The sequence below is a fragment of the Panthera onca genome, chromosome B2, assembly GCF_046562875.1.
Source record: "Panthera onca isolate mPanOnc1 chromosome B2, mPanOnc1 haplotype 2, whole genome shotgun sequence".
In the NCBI taxonomy this organism is placed as follows: Eukaryota; Metazoa; Chordata; class Mammalia; order Carnivora; family Felidae; genus Panthera; species Panthera onca.
The window spans coordinates 7959792-7978177 of NC_138343.1; the positions used below are offsets into that span (position 1 = coordinate 7959792).

The 18386-nt window shown below is 44.6% G+C and overlaps 1 protein-coding gene across 1 annotated transcript in view; it reads right to left on the reverse strand.

Annotated features, from left to right (window-relative positions):
• Positions 1-1053: 1053 nt before the first annotated feature.
• Positions 1054-18386, reverse strand: part of LOC144616256 (uncharacterized) — a 39073-nt gene continuing 21740 nt past the window's right edge. The window contains exons 2-3 of the mRNA XM_078446426.1: positions 12456-12568; positions 1054-1459 (exon numbers count right to left, since the gene is read on the reverse strand). Of these exons, the coding sequence (XP_078302552.1) occupies positions 1135-1459; positions 12456-12568 (438 nt within the window). The 3' untranslated portion in view covers positions 1054-1134. The remainder of the gene's footprint in view (positions 1460-12455; positions 12569-18386) is intronic.

The window sequence follows — 18386 nt, forward strand, 5'->3', positions numbered from 1 at the left end:
CTCATTAGGATGGGCCCTAACCCAGTATGACTGGTGTCCTTGCAAAAGGGGGAAACTTGGACCCAGGAACACTCAGAGAGGGAAAACCTAGGGAGGAGATTGCTATCGACGAGCTAAGAAGACAGACCAGCTCCAGATTCTCCACCAGCCTTGGAAGGAACCGACCCCACTGATACTTTGATTTCGAACTTCCCAGCCTCCAGAACCATCAGACAATAAATTTCTGTTATTCGAGCCACTCGTTCTGTGATACTTTGTCACCGCAGCCCTAGCAAACGGAAATACCCCCCATTCCATACTGCCCCAGTTGGAATTCTCTCTCCTTTCCTCAGGTTCATCAACACCAAAAAGAACCAACAGAACTAAGTGTTCCAGAACTTAGAACCAACAGAACTAAGCTGCCACATTTTGAACAAGGTACCAGATAGTGAGCCTGTCCCCAAAGAGTTCCCTTTGATTTGATCCGCTCGACTGATTGAGTATATAAGAACAAACATTTGAATATTACTTCCTCTGGGTTAAAAAAAAGGAGTTCTTTAGGGTCCGTAGCAACTTCAGGGTAGCAGGCGCTGACCCTGATCATAGAGGGACTCTTCTGGAAGACTGCTGGGGAGTGCCGGTAGTATTCCAAACAGATCTTAAAACAAGTATATGCAGCTTCTTGTTTAAGATGTGTAAATAAACTGTCAGCCAAGTCAGCAGCCCCTTGTCTGTTCCTTTTTTTTTTTTTTTTAAGTAATTTTCAAGACAAGCTCAAACATAACTCTCACAGTTGGTTACTAGAGGAGTTAATGGCTTTAAGCTCAAAAGGAATGACTTTTTTGAATTATCCATTTGACAAAAGTCTCCCTAAGGCAACACTTTTACCCCCTGCCCGCTCCCCTAGTTGAAGTTAGCAACCATGTATTAATTAACTGAAGCCAATCTCAGGAAACACTAAACCTCTGTCTTTTCTTTTTAAGAATACAGAGTTTACATTAGAAAACAAGTAATTCTAAATTACCTGAGAGCTTCTTGTTATGTGAACGGAAAGGTTTCCTGGTAAATGTTTTCCACAAACCACCTGAATTAAGGGGCTCTCATTTCAGTAGGACTGATGCTCTAGGAAGGCAGTCAGTTGCCTACGTGAGATGATTAGAGAGTTAAAAAGAATGTGTTTCTCCCCAAAACATTTCCTTCGCTGGCTTGTTGCAAATGTCTGAATTTCACAACAAATACATCAACTTTAGAGTTCGTCCTTGCTTCTGTTTCTGCATCAAAATGTACCCCTGAAAGAGGTAACGTCTGGTTCCTACCTGAACTCAGCCGTGTGGTGGGGTCCAGCGGAGACAGGCCACGAGGGCCACACCAGGCCCTGGACACGAGGCATAGTTTCGCAGGAAGCACTGGGGCAACTGGTAGCAGAGGGTCACTCCCTTGGCTGTGTCTGAAGATAAGGTTGGCTTTCCAGAGCTTCTTCCTGTTGGGAGTCAAATACACACAGTTGATGGTTTGGTGGTACTATCTGGGTAAGTCCACTGTTGCATGAACGTGTAACTTTTTTTTTTTTTTTTTTTTTTTTAAGACAGAGAGACAGAGTAGGGGAGGGGCAGAGAGAGAGGGAGACACAGAATCTGAAGCAGGCTCCAGGCTCCGAGCTGTCAGCACAGAGCCCGACGCGGGGCTCGAACCCACAAACTGCGGGATCATGACCTAGGCCTAAGTCGGATGCTCAACCGACTGAGCCACTCAGGCGCCCCATGAACAGGTAACATTTTAAGTTGCTTGCACATTAGTAAGAATTAGGCTTTTGTGTCTAATGTTCTATGTGATCCAAATGATGCCAGCTGGATAAGAGGACTGTTCCCCAGAGGAGGCTGGGGGAAGGAGGGAGTGTTGGGAGGGGGAGGGGTGGGGACCCCAAAAAAGGGTAACAGAAGAAACTAAAGACAAACATCTAGCCTCTAGAAATGTGAAAAAATAAACTGCTATTCTTTAAACCATCCAGGTTGTGGGACTTTGTTACAGCAGTCCTAGCGAACTGATGTATTTGCCTTGTTTTTAGTCTCTTTATTTGTGTGAAGTTCTATACAAGATTGGAAATGCCTTTTGCCAAATACATTGCTTCTTTCTGGGGTGAGCTACCACAATACATTCAGCCCACATCTGGGGTGCCTGGGTGGCTCAGTCGGCTGAGTGTCGACTTCGGCTCAGGTCATGATCTCACAGTTCGTGGGTTCGAGCTCCAAGTTGGGCCATGTGCTGACAGCTCAGAGCCTGGAGCCTGCTTTGGATTCTGTGTCTCCTTCTCTCTCTGCCCCTCCCCCACTCACGCTCTGTCCCTCTCTCTCTCAAAAATAAATAAACATTAAAAAAAATTAAATTCAGCCCACATCCAACCCTCTTGGAACATTCAAGGTACATTAAAATCTATCTGCTAAGGCTTATTCATGATAAGACACTTATCAAGTCTGCTAGTGAAAAGATACACCCAGAGGTGATGATGGGATAGTTCTTTTTTTTTTTTTTAATTTTTTTTTTTTTAACGTTTATTTATTTTTGAGACAGAGAGAGACAGAGCATGAACAGGGGAGGGTCAGAGAGAGGGAGACACAATCTGAAACAGGCTCCAGGCTCTGAGCTGTCAGCACAGAGCCCGATGCGGGGCTTGAACTCACTGACCGCAAGATCATGACCTGAGCCGAAGTCGGCCGCTTAACCGACTGAGCCACCCAGGCGCCCCTGGGATAGTTCTAAATGTAAGTAAAGTTCACAGAGCCAGTGATGACGATAGCTAATAATCAATGCTTACTGTGCATCTGCACTTTAAACGCACAGACTCTTTCTCAGGACAATTCTATAATTTGATTTTAATGCAAACTAGTGAGGTAGTTACTGCCTATCCCCCTTTACATATGGGAAAGGTGAGGCATGGAGAAATGAGGGAACTTTCCTTAAGATCAATCTTGTAACTGGAGAAGGAAGGTTGTTTTACAATACAGCAGCTGGATGCTGGAGCCTGAGCTTGTCATCACTCTGTTGTTCTACCAAGACATTTAATTCTAGTGATAGAAAAACAAAATGAAGTTGGAACCCTACCTCACGCCATATAAAAAGATGTATTAAAGACCTAAATGGGGGCGCCTGGGTGGCGCAGTCGGTTAAGCGTCCGACTTCAGCCAGGTCACGATCTCGCGGTCCGTGAGTTCGAGCCCCGCGTCAGGCTCTGGGCTGATGGCTCGGAGCCTGGAGCCTGTTTCCGATTCTGTGTCTCCCTCTCTCTCTACCCCTCCCCCGTTCATGCTCTGTCTCTCTCTGTCCCAAAAATAAATAAAAAACGTTGAAAAAAAAAAAAATTTAAAGACCTAAATGTAAGAGTAAACTCTAAAACTCTGAGAAGAAAATATACATCTTTTGGACCTGGGATTAGGCAATGGTTTCTTAGACATGATACCAAAAGCATAAATGACAAAAGAACAAATGAATAAATTGGACTTCATAAAAATTAAAAACCTTTGGGCTTCAAAGGACACTATCAAGAAAGTGAAGACACTCTAAAGAATAGGAGAAAATATTTGCAAATCACATATCATATAAGGGGCTAGTATCTAGAATATATATATATATATTTTTTTTAATTTTTTTAACGTTTATTCATTTTTGAGAGACACAGAGACAGCATGTGAATGGGGTAAGGGCAGAGAGAGAGGGAGACACAGAATCCAAAGCAGGATCCAGGCTCTGAGCTGTCAGCATAGAGCCTGATGTGGGTTCGAACCCACGAACTGTGAGATCATGACCTGAGCTGAAGCCAGACACTCAACCGACTGAGCCACCCAGGCGCCCCTAGAATGTATTTTTTAAAAAAAACTCTTAAAACTCAACATTGAAAAGACAACACAATTTAAAAATGGGCAAAGGATCTGAACAGACATTTCTCCAAAGCAGATATACAACGGCCAACATGTGAGGTGCTCAATATCATTACTCATCAGGGAAATGCAAATCAAAATCACAGTGATATACCATCTCTTACCCACTGTGATGACTGTAATTAAAAACCAGAATAGAAAGGAGAATAACGCGTGTCAGGGAGGATGTGGAAACATTAGAGCCTCACACCTTACCGGTAGGAAAGTACAAAGGTATAGCTGCTGTACAAATCACAGTGCGACAGCTCTTCAAAAACTGAACATAGTTTAAACCAACCAATTTCGTTCCTAGGTATATGCCCAAGAGAATTGGAAATGTACTAGCACAGAAAAAGTTATACGTGAGTGTTTGTAGCAGTATTATAATAGAAAGTGAGGGGGACTGGGTGGCTTAGTCATTTGGGCGTCCAACTCTTGGTTTCAGCTCAGGTCATGATCTCACAGTTTGTGGGATGGAGATCCGGGTAGGCAAATTCTGTGCCTACTGCGTGGATTCTGCTTGGGATCTCTATCTCTCCCTCTCTCTGCCCCTCCCCAACTCACTCTCTTCGTCTCTTTCAAAATGAATGAGTAAAAAAATGTAAAAAAAAAAAAAAAAAAAAAAAAGATTCCCTCTCACCTTCTTCCCCATGCTCTCCCTCTCTCTCTCTCAAAACACAAAACCCACAAAAACCACTGAAGTGCACACTCTAAAGGGTGAATTTAATGGTATGTGAATTATATCCTTCTAAAAAATTTTTTAGGTCTCACAAATTTTAGCCACGATGCAAAGAAAATGATTTTAGGTGCTACTTGATTAAGAAGTGCCTTTTGTCCCTTGCCTTTGCTATAGGGAGCACATTAAAAAAATTTTTAAAGCTCTAGAGACGACTTTCAAAATGACTTAAAAAAAAAAAGCTGTCGGGGCGCCTGGGTGGCTCAGTCGGTTAAGCGGCCGACTTCGGCTCAGGTCATGATCTCGCGGTCAGTGAGTTCAAGCCCCGCGTCGGGCTCTGTGCTGACAGCTCAGAGCCTGGAGCCTGTTTCAGATTCTGTGTCTCCCTCTCTCTGACCCTCCCCCGTTCATGCTCTGTCTCTCTCTGTCTCAAAAATAAATAAATGCTAAAAAAAAAAAAATTAAAAAAAAAAAAAGCTGTCACACATACGGATAATATGGCTAAATGGAAGTTCTGGGAGAAAGTTTCTAAGTTGTTTTCCGGAAAAGATAAATTTCTGCTGGCTTTGAACTAAAAGTTCCTCAAAATAATTGAGAACGAAAACGAACGAGGTTTAACAGATTATTTTTAAAAACTCAGCAAGTTCTAGTAAGATTTATAGATATTAAATCACATAAAATTTTGGGTTTTCAACTTAAGATGGTTGTGTTGATTATTTGAGTGATGATGACTAAGACACGACCACCTGATTTACCTTTCTGTTAACTGAATAATGGATGCAAACGGAAAACGTTGACTCTGTCTTCTTGGTCTTTATTGTAGTTGGGGAAAACTGGTCAAACCAATGGCCCACAGTTGCCCAGAATTCAACAACTCATGTTTCATATAACCCTACACGTTCACACACTTAGGCACAGACATTCAGTGTGGTACACTGAGAGGGCTGTGTGGTCCCACGTGGGCTTTCCTCTTCACTCTGCCACCGGGTATAGACGCCGGGCAAGCTTCTTCATCTCTTCGAACGTGACTTTTCCTATTTGCAAAATGAGCAAAACAGTGTCTCCGGTGCAGGGGATTTGCTAACATTCAAAGAAATAACGCATCGAAAGTGCCTGACACACTTTTCATCACACGCTGCCTGCGTGGATGATGGCGGTGCCGTTGGTGTTGAACAGCGCAAGGATCCCTGAATGAGGTAAGTTCCTGCAGACCAATAGGCCCGGGCACAGGGCTACACATGAAGTAGATCCTAAATAAATCCGTGTGAGTTGATGAATTACTTCCTACTGGAAACCACACAAATCAAAAACATTTGTCTTCTGACTTGTTGCCTTTCCCCAAGTGACGTCCAACCCCCGGACTTCGGTAGATGCCCTCTCTGACTAGCAAATCCACCTTCCCATTCATGAATAGTGGCTAAGGTCAGGCTCCTCATGACATTATTTTCTTTTGATAACATTTTCCCCACCGAAGAAAGTTTACTCATTCTGTATTATGCCAAACCGCATCATCTGGGGGGACGAGCTACAACTCCAGTTGGAAAGACCTAATTGGGTTCCAGCCATTTGCTGGGAAAGTTGTAGTCCTTGTTTAAAATTATTATTTTAACTGGCCAAGTGCCTTTTGTTCTCAGATTAATAATCTCTGCATCGTGCCTGAAGCCTTGATGTTATTTTCACTTCTACACTAAATATCGCCCAATTAAAAAAAAAAAAATAGCACAACTCTCAATTTCAGAAGTCAAAACTCCTGTTTTTCTAATTGCCTATTTCAGAGGTCTGAGCTTTTGAAAATAAATCTCATCACACTGGTTTTAGTTTTCTTTGGCTGGTCCATCCAGCCGGCTACTTTCACTGGCAAAAGGAAATAATATTTGGTTATTGTTCATTTATTTGTTTCAGGGAGACTTTGTCATGCCTCAGTTTTAACCATACATGTTAACATTGGTCCAGTAAGAAAAAAAAAGCAATATTTTGGGGTCCAATTGGTCTCAGACTGCGGTGTTGAGATATTCTAGCACAGCGAGTTATGTACAATAGGGTACAGCCTACAAATTGTCTTGCCTGCAAATTGTAAATTACTACAAAATCTAAAAGCAAAAACATAAGCTGAAGTCAGAGTGGAAAATGGAAGTGTTGTTTCTTCAATAAGGTGTTTAAAGTTTTGAAACTCTTGGGCTAATTCTCAAATGTTCCCTGTTAATTAACTGGGCTATTGAAAACCTGAGGTCACCCAGAACTTTACTTTTGCCTCCTCCAAGATAAAATTCAAGTTCATTCTCGGTAACAAGGGAAATAATTTACTGGTCTCCATGCCTCTGCCTCCCTCTCTCATGCTGTCACCTCCAGGCTCTGAAATAGCTCAGACTCAGGAACACATTAATGCTCAACCCAAGGGCAAGTTCATTGAGAATTTGCAAAATTAGGCTCTGAAAATCTGAAGCTGACTGCAATTCCAGAGAGGTCTGTTTGGAAGAGACAGTCCAGTCGATCAGTCCAGGAGGCTGCCGTTAACATGTCACCGTGGGGCCCGCTCTTGCCGGCCCCGTGTGCGCCCCAACCAGGGGTATCTGTGGGCGAGAATGGGAATTGCCCTCGGATGTTAACTCCTGTCCCCTGCTTCCTCTCAACTGTCTGTTATTGATTTATTGTCTGTATCTTTGTCTAAACCCTAAAGCTATTTATCTTTTCACCAGGGTAACAAGTTCTGTATGTATCCAATCTGCTCCATAAAATAGAACTTCTTATTTTTTCCCCTAAACTGGCTCCTTTAAGCTTCAAAAAGATTCCTGGAGGGGCGCCTGGGTGGCGCAGTCGGTTAAGCGTCCGACTTCAGCCAGGTCACGATCTCACGGTCCATGAGTTCGAGCCCCGCGTCAGGCTCTGGGCTGATGGCTCGGAGCCTGGAGCCTGTTTCCGATTCTGTGTCTCCCTCTCTCTCTGCCCCTCCCCCGTTCATGCTATGTCTCTCTCTGTCCCAAAAATAAATAAAAAACGTTGAAAAAAAAAAATTAAAAAAAAAAAAAAAAAAGATTCCTGGATTCGGGGAGCAAGTTCTTACACAGATTTTCCCTACCTTTCATGATTTTATGGACTTTCGGCAGTGCCCCTCAGCTTTAGTCTTTTACTGCCAACACTTTCATCCCACTGAGCATGCAGAAAGGGGTGGGACACATGGTAAACCCTGAGAAGCGTAATGGGAGACGCTAGGTGGGGGTGCTGGGGGAGAGACGAAGGCTTGAGCGATTGGCCACAGCACGAGTAAAGGCTTCCGGTCAATTACCAGTGGTAACTTGGAAGCAAGTTTCACGTGAGTTTATTTGTTGGTCTTTTCAAGTGGTAGGTCCTTGAAGGAAAGAGATACAGGTTGAGCCTATGGCCACACATGCCAAAAGGATTAAAAATAGTCTTGCTGATATAAAACCTTTCGAAGTCACATACAGTTAAACCACACTGACCGAAAAGGTCTCAGAGTGTATGACTCCATTTACATGAAATATTGAGAGTAGATAAAGCCCTAGAGATGGAAAGCAGATTAGTGGTTGCCAGAAGCTGGGGTTGAGCTGAAGTATGAGGGTGACTGTTTACTGGGTGTGGGGTTTCTTTCTGGGTTGATAAAATGCTTGGAAACTGGAAAGAGGTGGTGATTTTGCAACATTATGGATGTAAAAAATGCCCCTGAACTGCATGCAGACTTTAACATAGCTAATTCCGTATCATGTGAATTTTAACTCACTAAATTATAATCCTGTCTTGTGTGTGTATGTATGTGCGTGTGTATTCAATTTAACAAATATTTGAGTGTGGACAGTGTGCTGACCACTTTGCAAACACTACTGGAAACAGCTGTAGAGGGGCATTTCACCCAGACTTAGAGGATCATGGGAGGTTTCCTCCAAAAGTAACATTTAAAGGGAATACAAAGCTGCCATTCGTTTCACAAATGTGTACTAAGCACCTGGCACCTATCAGTCATTGATACAGGCCCTGGGGATACAGGAGTGAACAAAACAAAGCCCTTTCCCTCATAAACCTTACATCCCTGCAGTGAGAGACAAAAGAAAGCAAGTAAATACAATCGTATCCACGAAAACGCCTTGGAGAAAAATAATATAAGGAAGGCAGGTGGAGAGTTGTGCGTGGAAAGTTCCAAGTGCTGCTCAACATTTGGGTCAAGGTCCCCCTCGCTGCCGAGCTGATGTTTGAGCAGAAACCCGAAGTTAGCGAGCCAGGCAGCCAGGCTGCTATCTGGGGAAATGGCAGTCTGAGCAGGGCAGTGGGTCTGGAACCCAGTGAGAGACAGGAAGAGGACAGGAATGCCACTGGGAGGATCAGTGTGGCCTTCTTGTCCATAGGACACTGGTTTGACTCTTTGGGCAATTTTAAGCAGAGCAGCAATTTTAAAAGAACTCCTCTCGCTGCCGTGCTGAGAATATCAATGCTAAAGGCACAAGTGAGGAAGCAGGAAGATGAGTTAGGAGCTGCTGCCATTTAGGGGCGCCTGCATGGCTCCTTCAGTGGAGCATGCAACTCTTGATCTCAGGGTTGTGAGTTCAAGCCCCAGGTTAGGTGTAGAGATTATTCAAGGGTAACACCTTTAAGAAAAAAAAAAAAAAAAAGAAAGAAAGAATAAGAAGCTATTGTATTTAACCGGGCAAGAGGCAAGGGGTGCCTTGGGCCAGATACAGACACACAGGCAGTAAGAAATGACTAGATTGGGGATAGATGTTCTTTGAAGTTGGAACCAATCATTTTTGCAGATAGATTAGATATACTTAGCGAGAGATGGGATGATACCAAGGTTCTTGGCCTAAACAAATGAGGAGGGAGATAGCATTGACATCTGCTGAGATGCATAAGGCTGCAGGAGGAACAGGTCTGCTGATTGGGAGCCAGGAATCAAGGTTCTGGACATGTGAGGCCTGAGATGCCTATGGGATGTCTTAGTGGGTGAGAGTGAATGAGAAGCAGGAGTTTATGTAGAAGTCTGGACTGGGAGACATTAGCAAGCAGACGGTATTTAAGCCGGGAAACTGAATGAGATCACCTCAGCGGCACGTTACCTGATGCTTAAAAGTCAACTGAAAAACAGAGGACCCCACGTCTTACACTAAGCAGATCATTTATGTGGGGAGGGAAGAAGAAGCAGTCATTACAGACCTTTTCACCAGACATCTCAAAAATGGCTCAGGAAAGAGAGTCCATGCACATGTACAGACAGGAAAGACAACGGCTTATCTCCAAAGACAGACAGGAGTTGATTTAAAAGGGAGAAGTCTGACAGTCATTGATCACAGCATGTTTGTTGTACTGCCCCCCCCCCCCAACAGATTTCAGGGAAATTGGGCACCTCGCAAGAATAGTCATCCCAGCCCAAGAAAGCTGGAAGCACCAAATGGATTGCCTATGAATTTGTTCTCTTTCATTTCATTATTTTGAATAAACACTTGTATTTCTAGTAGGGCAGTTGAAGGAACTTCTCAGAATATTTAGCCCGAGGATTTTCAACCAAGAAGATCATTTCTTTTTCACTCTTTACAACTAGCAGAATGGTATGGAATAGACCAACTTTTGCTATTGGAGGGACTGGTTGGTAGACAGGGCTCGATCATCAGACAGACCTAGGTATCAATTTCCCCAAATGTTCATTCCCTCCTAGAAGACCCTTACAACAGAGGTGCCCTCTAACATGCACCTGATGATCCCAGACACATTTGCAACACTATACTAATGCGGATAGAAATTTTACTTCCTGTTCTCATCAAGTGTTCGAGTGAATGGTTCTTTATGTTTACCCTACAGGTTACTGTTGATTTGTCTGTCTTCCCAATTCTTTGGCTCTCACTCACCCCAGTTCCCCATTACTGACCCAGAACTCCCACATTTACTGGTAACCTTATTAAAGTTAGACTCTGCATTTCATAATCTATGATGGTAACACTAGGTTCACTTTGCTGACACACTTAACCTCGCCAAAATTACTTGGGCAAAGAGCTCTGTAACAACCATTGGTTACAATTATTCCTTTCCTGGGGCAAAAAGTTTCCATTTCCATTGAGACAAGATCCCTGTCTTCAGCACCAGATCTGTTTCCCAGGAAAGCTACCAAAAGTTCTGACTCTTGTTGCCAGTTGTTGGCGAATACCAAGAACATGATCTGCTCTGACAGAGCCAACATACAAATGGAGGGATTCGGTAGCCTCTGCCCGGTATGATTTGAGGCTCCCTTGCAGAATTCTCTTCTGGACTGCCTGAGCCCTGCTACCTGAGTCTCGACCACTAGTGAATCATGTCTTTGCATTAAGCATTGCCTTCTGGAAAACACTCTTCAAAGAGTTATCATATTTAAGTTAGTTGGTGGTCAAAGGGGTGGGAGGGGAGACAGCAAGGAGAGGAAAAAGGAAGAGAGCTGAAATACAGGTGGTAACATAAAGCTTCGTGTGTTGAGAGTTTTATTCAGGACTGCATTGCAACATTAGTGCAAACAGAGTAGGTAGTAATTATGACAATGATTCTAGCACGGCTCAAACCTACAGGCTTATGCCTAATGTGGTCTTATTCTTTATTTACAGGAAGCTTAGTAAATAGTGCAGATTTCACCTGATGTGTAGTTGGCCTACTGGTTCAGTAGGAATTAGAAGTTCCTTTAGGAGAGTGACTCTCAACTATGGGCAATTCTGCCCTGCTCTCCCAGGAGTTCTTGGCAATATCCGGAGATATTTTCGGTTGTCACAGTTGGGGGAGAGGGTACTACTGCCATTGACTGGGTAGAGCCCACGAACGCTGGTAAGCATCCTACAATGCACGGGGCAGCCTCTCCCAGAAAAGACCTGTCCAGCCCAAAGTGGCGACCATGCTGCAGTTGAGAGACCGTGCTTTAGGGTTATAGGCCAGCAGCCAGGGTTGTGGAAATGATGGAACTGTAGTGTAGTAGCTTCTAGCTATGTCTTGCAGAGGAACAGGAATCCACGGGTGTAAAAGCATGAATGAAAAGAGTGACCCTGGAATGTTGTCCCTCTTCAGAAACCCCTTGTTACGTTCAGCCCCATGACCTGCTATTGGGAGAGTTGTTTTGTGGACCTTATACTTGACTATCCATTGCCATTTCAGTAGCCAGAAGGCTACGAATCTTTACCAATTCATTTTAAGAGTTTTATGGGGGGAAATGTCCTAGAAATGAACCGCTCGGTTGACGTATCTTGAAGAGTGGCAAACACGCTTGCGTTCCCAGCTTCTAGCTGTTCCAGCCAAACCAATGGCACATAGGTGTCCCGGGATGCCATCTCCCCTGGCCCCTCCTGAGGGCAGTCACTGCCTCCTACCTTCCTGCCAACAGTGTATACTCTGAAGCCCTCCCCTGCTCTCCTTCTCCTCCATCCCACTCCATCCTTCCCAAAGAGCCACAGCAGCTAAGAACAGAGAAGGTCCCACCATCACCTACTTCCCTCTATTGACTGATGCACTTGAATGGCTACTCACCCTTAGGAAACGGATTACCTCACAGGATTTTATTTGTGGAATAAAAGGGTTTCTCCATTCCACCCTCCACTTTGGCAAAGCCACTCCAGACATTAAAGGTAACAGGGAGGGGCGCCTGGGTGGCTCAGATGGTTAAGGGTCCCAACTTTGGCTCAGGTCATGATCTCACGGTTCGTGGGTTGGAGCCCCGCGTCGGGCCCTGTGCTGACAGCTCAGAGCCTGGAGCCTGCTTCGGATTCTGTGTCTCCCTCTCTCTCCGCCCCTCCCCCCTCCCTCAAATACAAATAAACATTAAAAAAGACACACACACACAAAACTTTACAAGTTGCAGGGAGACCTCGGGCGAGGGCAAACCCAATCTGGAAATTTCATGAAGCACAGGTAAGCCCGTGTTAGTCCCGAAAGCTTACCTGGGGAAGGGGAGAGGTGTTACAACTGGTTCGCGCCCAGGAGGGACCCAGCACGGTGAGCCTGCACCACTGGACAGTCTCTGAATCACGGAGGACCCGCCAACTTGGCCGACCTGGGAAGAAAAGAAATTTTCTTCAGTGTTTCCTGAACCCAACAGAACCATACTCTATTTTTAAAAATATTTATTCATTTATTTATTTATTTATAAATTTACATCCAAGTTAGTTAGCATATAGGTTTTTAAAAAATTATTTATTTATTTATACATACACACATACATACATATATAGAAGAACCGTGCTCTTAAACAATAGCCTCTTCTGGCGACCCCCTCCCTTTCTCTGGTTTCTGTCGGTCAGCCAACCAATCCATCGATGGTTCCCCTTAGCATGGAGGCTTCTAGATACCCATTTCATATCTTCTGGCACATAGCTGCTGGAACCGACATTCATACTGGAGGACTGCTATTCCTTTGGTGCCCCAGGAGCCCTGAGATAGCGCCACAGAGCCCGTCTTTAACCCTCCTGTATTCTGACTCTGATTATGTGCTTTCTGATAATCTGTGTCCCTGGAATGCACCCTCGTGGCTAATGGAAGCATCATTTTCTGCAGTCACGATCCCTTTTCAGGAGACTCTGGTTTTAACCTGACTGGTATCTGTAGGATAAAAGAGAAATGTTGCTGAGTAGTGAAGAGAATATGTGCAGACCTCCAGCCAGAGGGAGAAGAGGAGAGGGGGAGGGAGGGAACCCAACTAATCTTCATTCTCCCAGCAGAGATATAGAGGCTGGGAAACATCTCTGTAACAACCAGCCATGGCTCGCTCCCTTTTACGCTCCTTTCCATAAAGCATTTAGAGAAGAGGAAAAAAAAAAAAAAAGAAAAATTCAGTCCGCCTATTTCCCCGAGGCTGTATTCTTTCAGCCAAGTTGTGACAAGCCACTGATTTCTACCCTATAAATTATTTAAAATTCCACCTTCACACTGGGATTGGAAAATCAATCTCCCTGATTAAAAAGTGACCAGCTTCACATTTCCAAATGTCTCTTTAATCTTTTAATTATGTCTGGTTACAGACAGCACGAGTCTCCAAGAAGCGGAGAGTGGCATTCTGTGCTAACTGAGCTCCAAAGATCTATACGCCCATCAGCCTTTCTACTTAACCATCTGGCATTGCTACCATCAGGTGGGGCTGCTTTTAGAAATACTGCCAGAAGAGCAGAATCTTGATATACTCCTATTTCAGTATCACGCGTAAAGTATTGTTGTTTGTAATCTCTCAGCTAAATGAAATATTATGGGACTAGCCGGAGACTTTGCAGATATGAATGCCAGTTTAATAACAAGCATTGGGGCATATGGACGTTTGGGCACTGGCCTGAGAATTCAACCCAAACCCGCCGTCATAAATAGGGCTAGCCAAAGTAACCCAGGCAAATGTATACATTTGTAAATTGATGCTGCGTGCCAAGATTTCCGGGAGAAGAATTACAATCAATTCAACAACATAATTCTTCATGAAAAAAACCAAAAAACAAAAAAACCCTGCTTCTCTCTAGTAAGCCAGATGAAAAACAGTCTCCAGAAGACGTTGAAATGTAAGCAACAGATTACTGAGTGCAAAACGAGGAGGAAGGGATCCAGGTAAGACTTAAGAGTGATTCCTGGAGAAGTCGTTTATCGTGTGCATTGTTTAAAAACGCAGCGAAGTCTGCGATAATGTGGCCTGAGAAACCAAACCACTTTAAAACCCAAAACAAAGACATGTAGCCAGTTATTCTTAACTTTATGCCCTGAGGACCATCAGCAGAGATCCCTGCTGGCTAATCAGCTCGCCTGAACACTGTTTTAAAATCTCCTTGCCATGGTATGAACCGCACTATAAATCTCACTGCCCCTTTCCCAAGTGTCCCAAGGAGAGAAAGCACAAGGTCTAGTCTAAACAGAGACCAGGTCAGAGGCTCCAGGGAGACACCTCAGAGCTGACACGGCAAATTCCAGTTCCCTCCCTTGTAAGTCTTCATGGCTGGGATGTCCGGGAATTATTAGAAAACACTGGTGAATCTGAACAGTAATGATGTGCTCCATGGTCTTGGCATGGTGTGTGTATGATCATGGGAGTCTGGACAACTCTTGAACTTAAAAGACCTTATCTAGCGTTGTGCTTCAAGAGCCACACCTGATATCTCTTAGAAGTAACAAAAACTTGTTATTTTCCAAGGCTATTCTGAAAGAGATGATTTAACTCCTGCCCTCTATAAAATTGCACAAAATTGCTCAAATCTCTGCACTAGATATCTCAAAAGTCTAAACTTCAGCTAATTTAGACACTTCAGTTGAGCTGATTGTGGTAATGTAATGGTCTGATATTTTCCCTTACAAAATCAACTTTTACATGTTGTGTATTTATGCCCTTAAAATTTTATTTTAAATTTGTTTTGTCTTAAGTCCTATAATCTTCTCTGGAGAACACACTGGACCCATTCCTTCCTTTGGGATTAGAAGGATCATCAGCTCAAAGCACTGCCCTCCCCACCGGACCTTATTTAATTGTAAAGGCCAAAACAGTGACTCAAGATAAACCATCAAACATTCATTAGGCATCTACATTGGCCAAATGATGGGGGTAATTGGTATAAATACACATAGTGGTACCTGGGTAGCTGTTTGTTGGGTGTCCGACTCTTGGCTTTGGCTCGGGTCATGATCCCAGGGTTGTGGGATCCAGTCCCACATAGGGCTCCACAGAGCCTGCTTGAGATTCTCTCTCTCTCTCTCTCTCTCTCTCTCTGTCTCTGTCTCTCTCCCTCCCTCCCTCCCTCCGCCACTCTCCTCTGTTCATGCTCTTTCTCTAAAAACAAATATTTAAAAAATATACAGAGACATCAATTTGATATATGATCTACAGAGTTTAAAATGAAGAGAAACATACTAAAAGTAACTAAATAAATACAAGATAGAATAAAAAAAAATCCAGAAGACAGGAAAACCCATTTGGGCCAAAGTATACTAAATTTCCTTTTAGGTTCATTGATTATGAATTTCCTAAGAGGTGCAAATGAATGCGCCCATTGGCTGTCAGTTGCACAGACGTCATAATCCCAGTCCCGGGCGTCGATGGGATGTGCCCTGGGGGGAAAATGAAGGAAGGAGACCCGATGAGCAACATACCCAAGAGTGCGAAGTGGGGCTCCTGGGCGCGCTGACAGTACAGGGCCTGCTTGGGATTCTCTCTCTCTCCCTCTCTTTCTCCCTCTCAAAATAAATAAATAAAGCTTAAAGGGGAGGGGGGGCAGAATAAGCTCAAAGAAATCCTCGGAAGAGAGTTGAATCCAAACAGGTGTTGCAGAGAGAGCGGAGCGGCAGAGAGGCTCGGGGGACACTATCAGGTAAGAGCCCTCCGGCCGGAGGGTCTCTTCGGAGCAAGGTGCGCGCCCGCCGGCGAGGAAGGCACGGTCTCGGCACACGACAGGCCTCCCGCAGACCCCAGGGCAGGACGAGCCCGGCCGGGAGCGCGGTGCGAAACCTCAGGGCCAACGCGCGGGACGCTGACTGCAGCAGCCGGGGGCGTCTGCGACGGTCCCGGGCGTCTGCCGCCAGGGGGACGGGAGCCCAGGGCCAGCAGAGGCACGTGCTGCTCAGACCGCTCGCGGTGACGACGCCACTGAGGCTTGTTTCGTTTTGGGTACAAACAGCCCTGACGCACTGTCACCGCCCCAGCCACAAAGTGCCGGACGGTGGGTTAGCCAAACACGGCTCCCGCTCTCGTGAACGCAACGGTGGCTGGACGATCTGGCCGGGGGCCACTCTCCAGCTCTGTGCAGGGAGAGCCACCACCATCACGTGCAACGCACACACAACTCCTCGCCTCACCCTCTCCTCTGCCTTTGGGTCTCAGCGCGGAGCCTCACGACCGAAGATTCTCCTATCCGGGAGGCTGCCGAGAGAGATGATTGCCAAATGGCCTTTTCAACTAAGAAAGTGGAGACAATCTGCTGCTTCAGACACCTCTTTTATTTCAGGGGCACTTCTTTATATGCCCTACCGCGGGGTGCATAAGGGGGTTTGAATTTCAAGTGTCATTTGGGTGTTTAAAGATCGTGTTAGTGTTTCTTTTTTTTTTTTTTTTTCTTATTTTATTTTTAAATGTTTTTATTTATTTTTGAGACAGTGAGAGACAGAGCATGAGCAGGGGAGGGGCAGAGAGAGAGGGAGACACAGAATCTGAAACGGGCTCCAGGCTCTGAGCTGTCAGCACAGAGCCTGATGCGGGGCTCGAACTCACAGACTGTGAGATCATGACCTGCGCTGAAGTCGGACGCTTAACAGACTGGGCCACCTGGGCGCCTCCCATGTCAATGTTTCTTAGCTCTATTTGCAGCACCACAGAATTTGTAATCCAGGAGCTCAGAAAAGAATCCTGGCTTATTAGTATCAGCAAATAGTTGAGAGCAGTCTAAAGGAAGAAACCTCAACCCGTGGAATCCAAACATCCTTTTATTTATTCCTTCATTGAATAAATACGCATTAAGTGTCAACTGTGTGCCCCGCCTTGCACTAAGGGTGGGATTACACATAATAATAGCATATGTTCTCAGGGGCGCCTGGGTGGCTCAGTCCGTTGAGTGTCCGACTTCAGCTCAGGTCATGATCTCACAGTTGGTGAGTTTGAGCCCTGTGTTGGGCTCTGTGTGGACAGCTCAGAGCCTGGAGCCTGCTTCAGATTCTGTGTCTCCCTCTCTCTCTCTCTAAAAAGTAAATAAATGTTAAAAATTGTGTGTGTGTGTGTGTGTGTGTGTGTGTGTGTGTGTGGAGAGAGAGAGAGAGAGGGAGGGAATAGCATATGTTTTCTGCATTTGAAAGGATCACTGTCTGGTGGGAAAGGAAGAAAAAAATACTATCTATCATTCTGCACCAGGAAATGTAGACGTAGCGAGATCAAGTAACTTGAATATCACACAGTTAGTATGTGGCATTCAAACCCAGCTCCCCTGGCTTCAAAGTTCATGCTTTTTGCAATGCACCACTGGACCTCCTTGAAATGAGTAAGACCTTCCACCTGCCCCCAAAGGTTCTGCACATGTGTTTACAAACAATAACATGATTACTGCAATAAATAGAATCACATTCAAGGCTTACCTAGGTCTCTTCTCATGAAGGAACAGTTTTGAACCCAGACATGCTACTGTATCAGCTCTGAAGGGCAAAGCTTGGGGAGTCTCCTAAGGAGAAGATGCATTTAGAGCTTCTATCTCTGGTGACGTTTCTGTAAGGTACAGGGCCCACTAAAATATAGCATCTATTGGTTTCTCTATGTATCCATCTATAGCATCTAGCTATATATCTAAAATATAGCAGATAGCTATATGAACTGATTTCTAACCTTTCCACTAGCCAGAGTCTTGGATTCCCACATGAAGAGCATCAAGAGAATATTAAGTAGGCATTTTTATCACTTTCGGGGGAATGGCGCTCCCAAATTGCTAAGCCAAGATGTATTACATGGCCTCGTAGTTACCTGTTTTCTGGTTAGTCTCTCTCACTAGCAGTGAAGCCCTCCAGGGTAAGGACCTTTGTTCATTCCCCGTGGTATCTCCAGTTCATACGGCTATTTCACTACACTTCATAGGTGACCACTAAAATGTTTATTGAAAGAAGAAAGAAAACTGTAGCCTCGTGATTCACTGTTTTGTTGCTGTTGCTGTTTTTAAGTTTCTTTGCAAAAGTATGTACTAAGTCCTAAGAGAATGGTCAACACAGAACTGGATAACACAAACCCTGGGCCTGGTCTTTTCAAAAATTATTTTATTTTAATGTTTGTTTATATTTGAGAGAGAGACAGAGACAGAGACAGAGACAGAATCTGAAGCAGGCTCCAGGCTCTGAGCTGACAGCGTAGAACCCAATGCGGGGCTCAATCTTACAAGCCA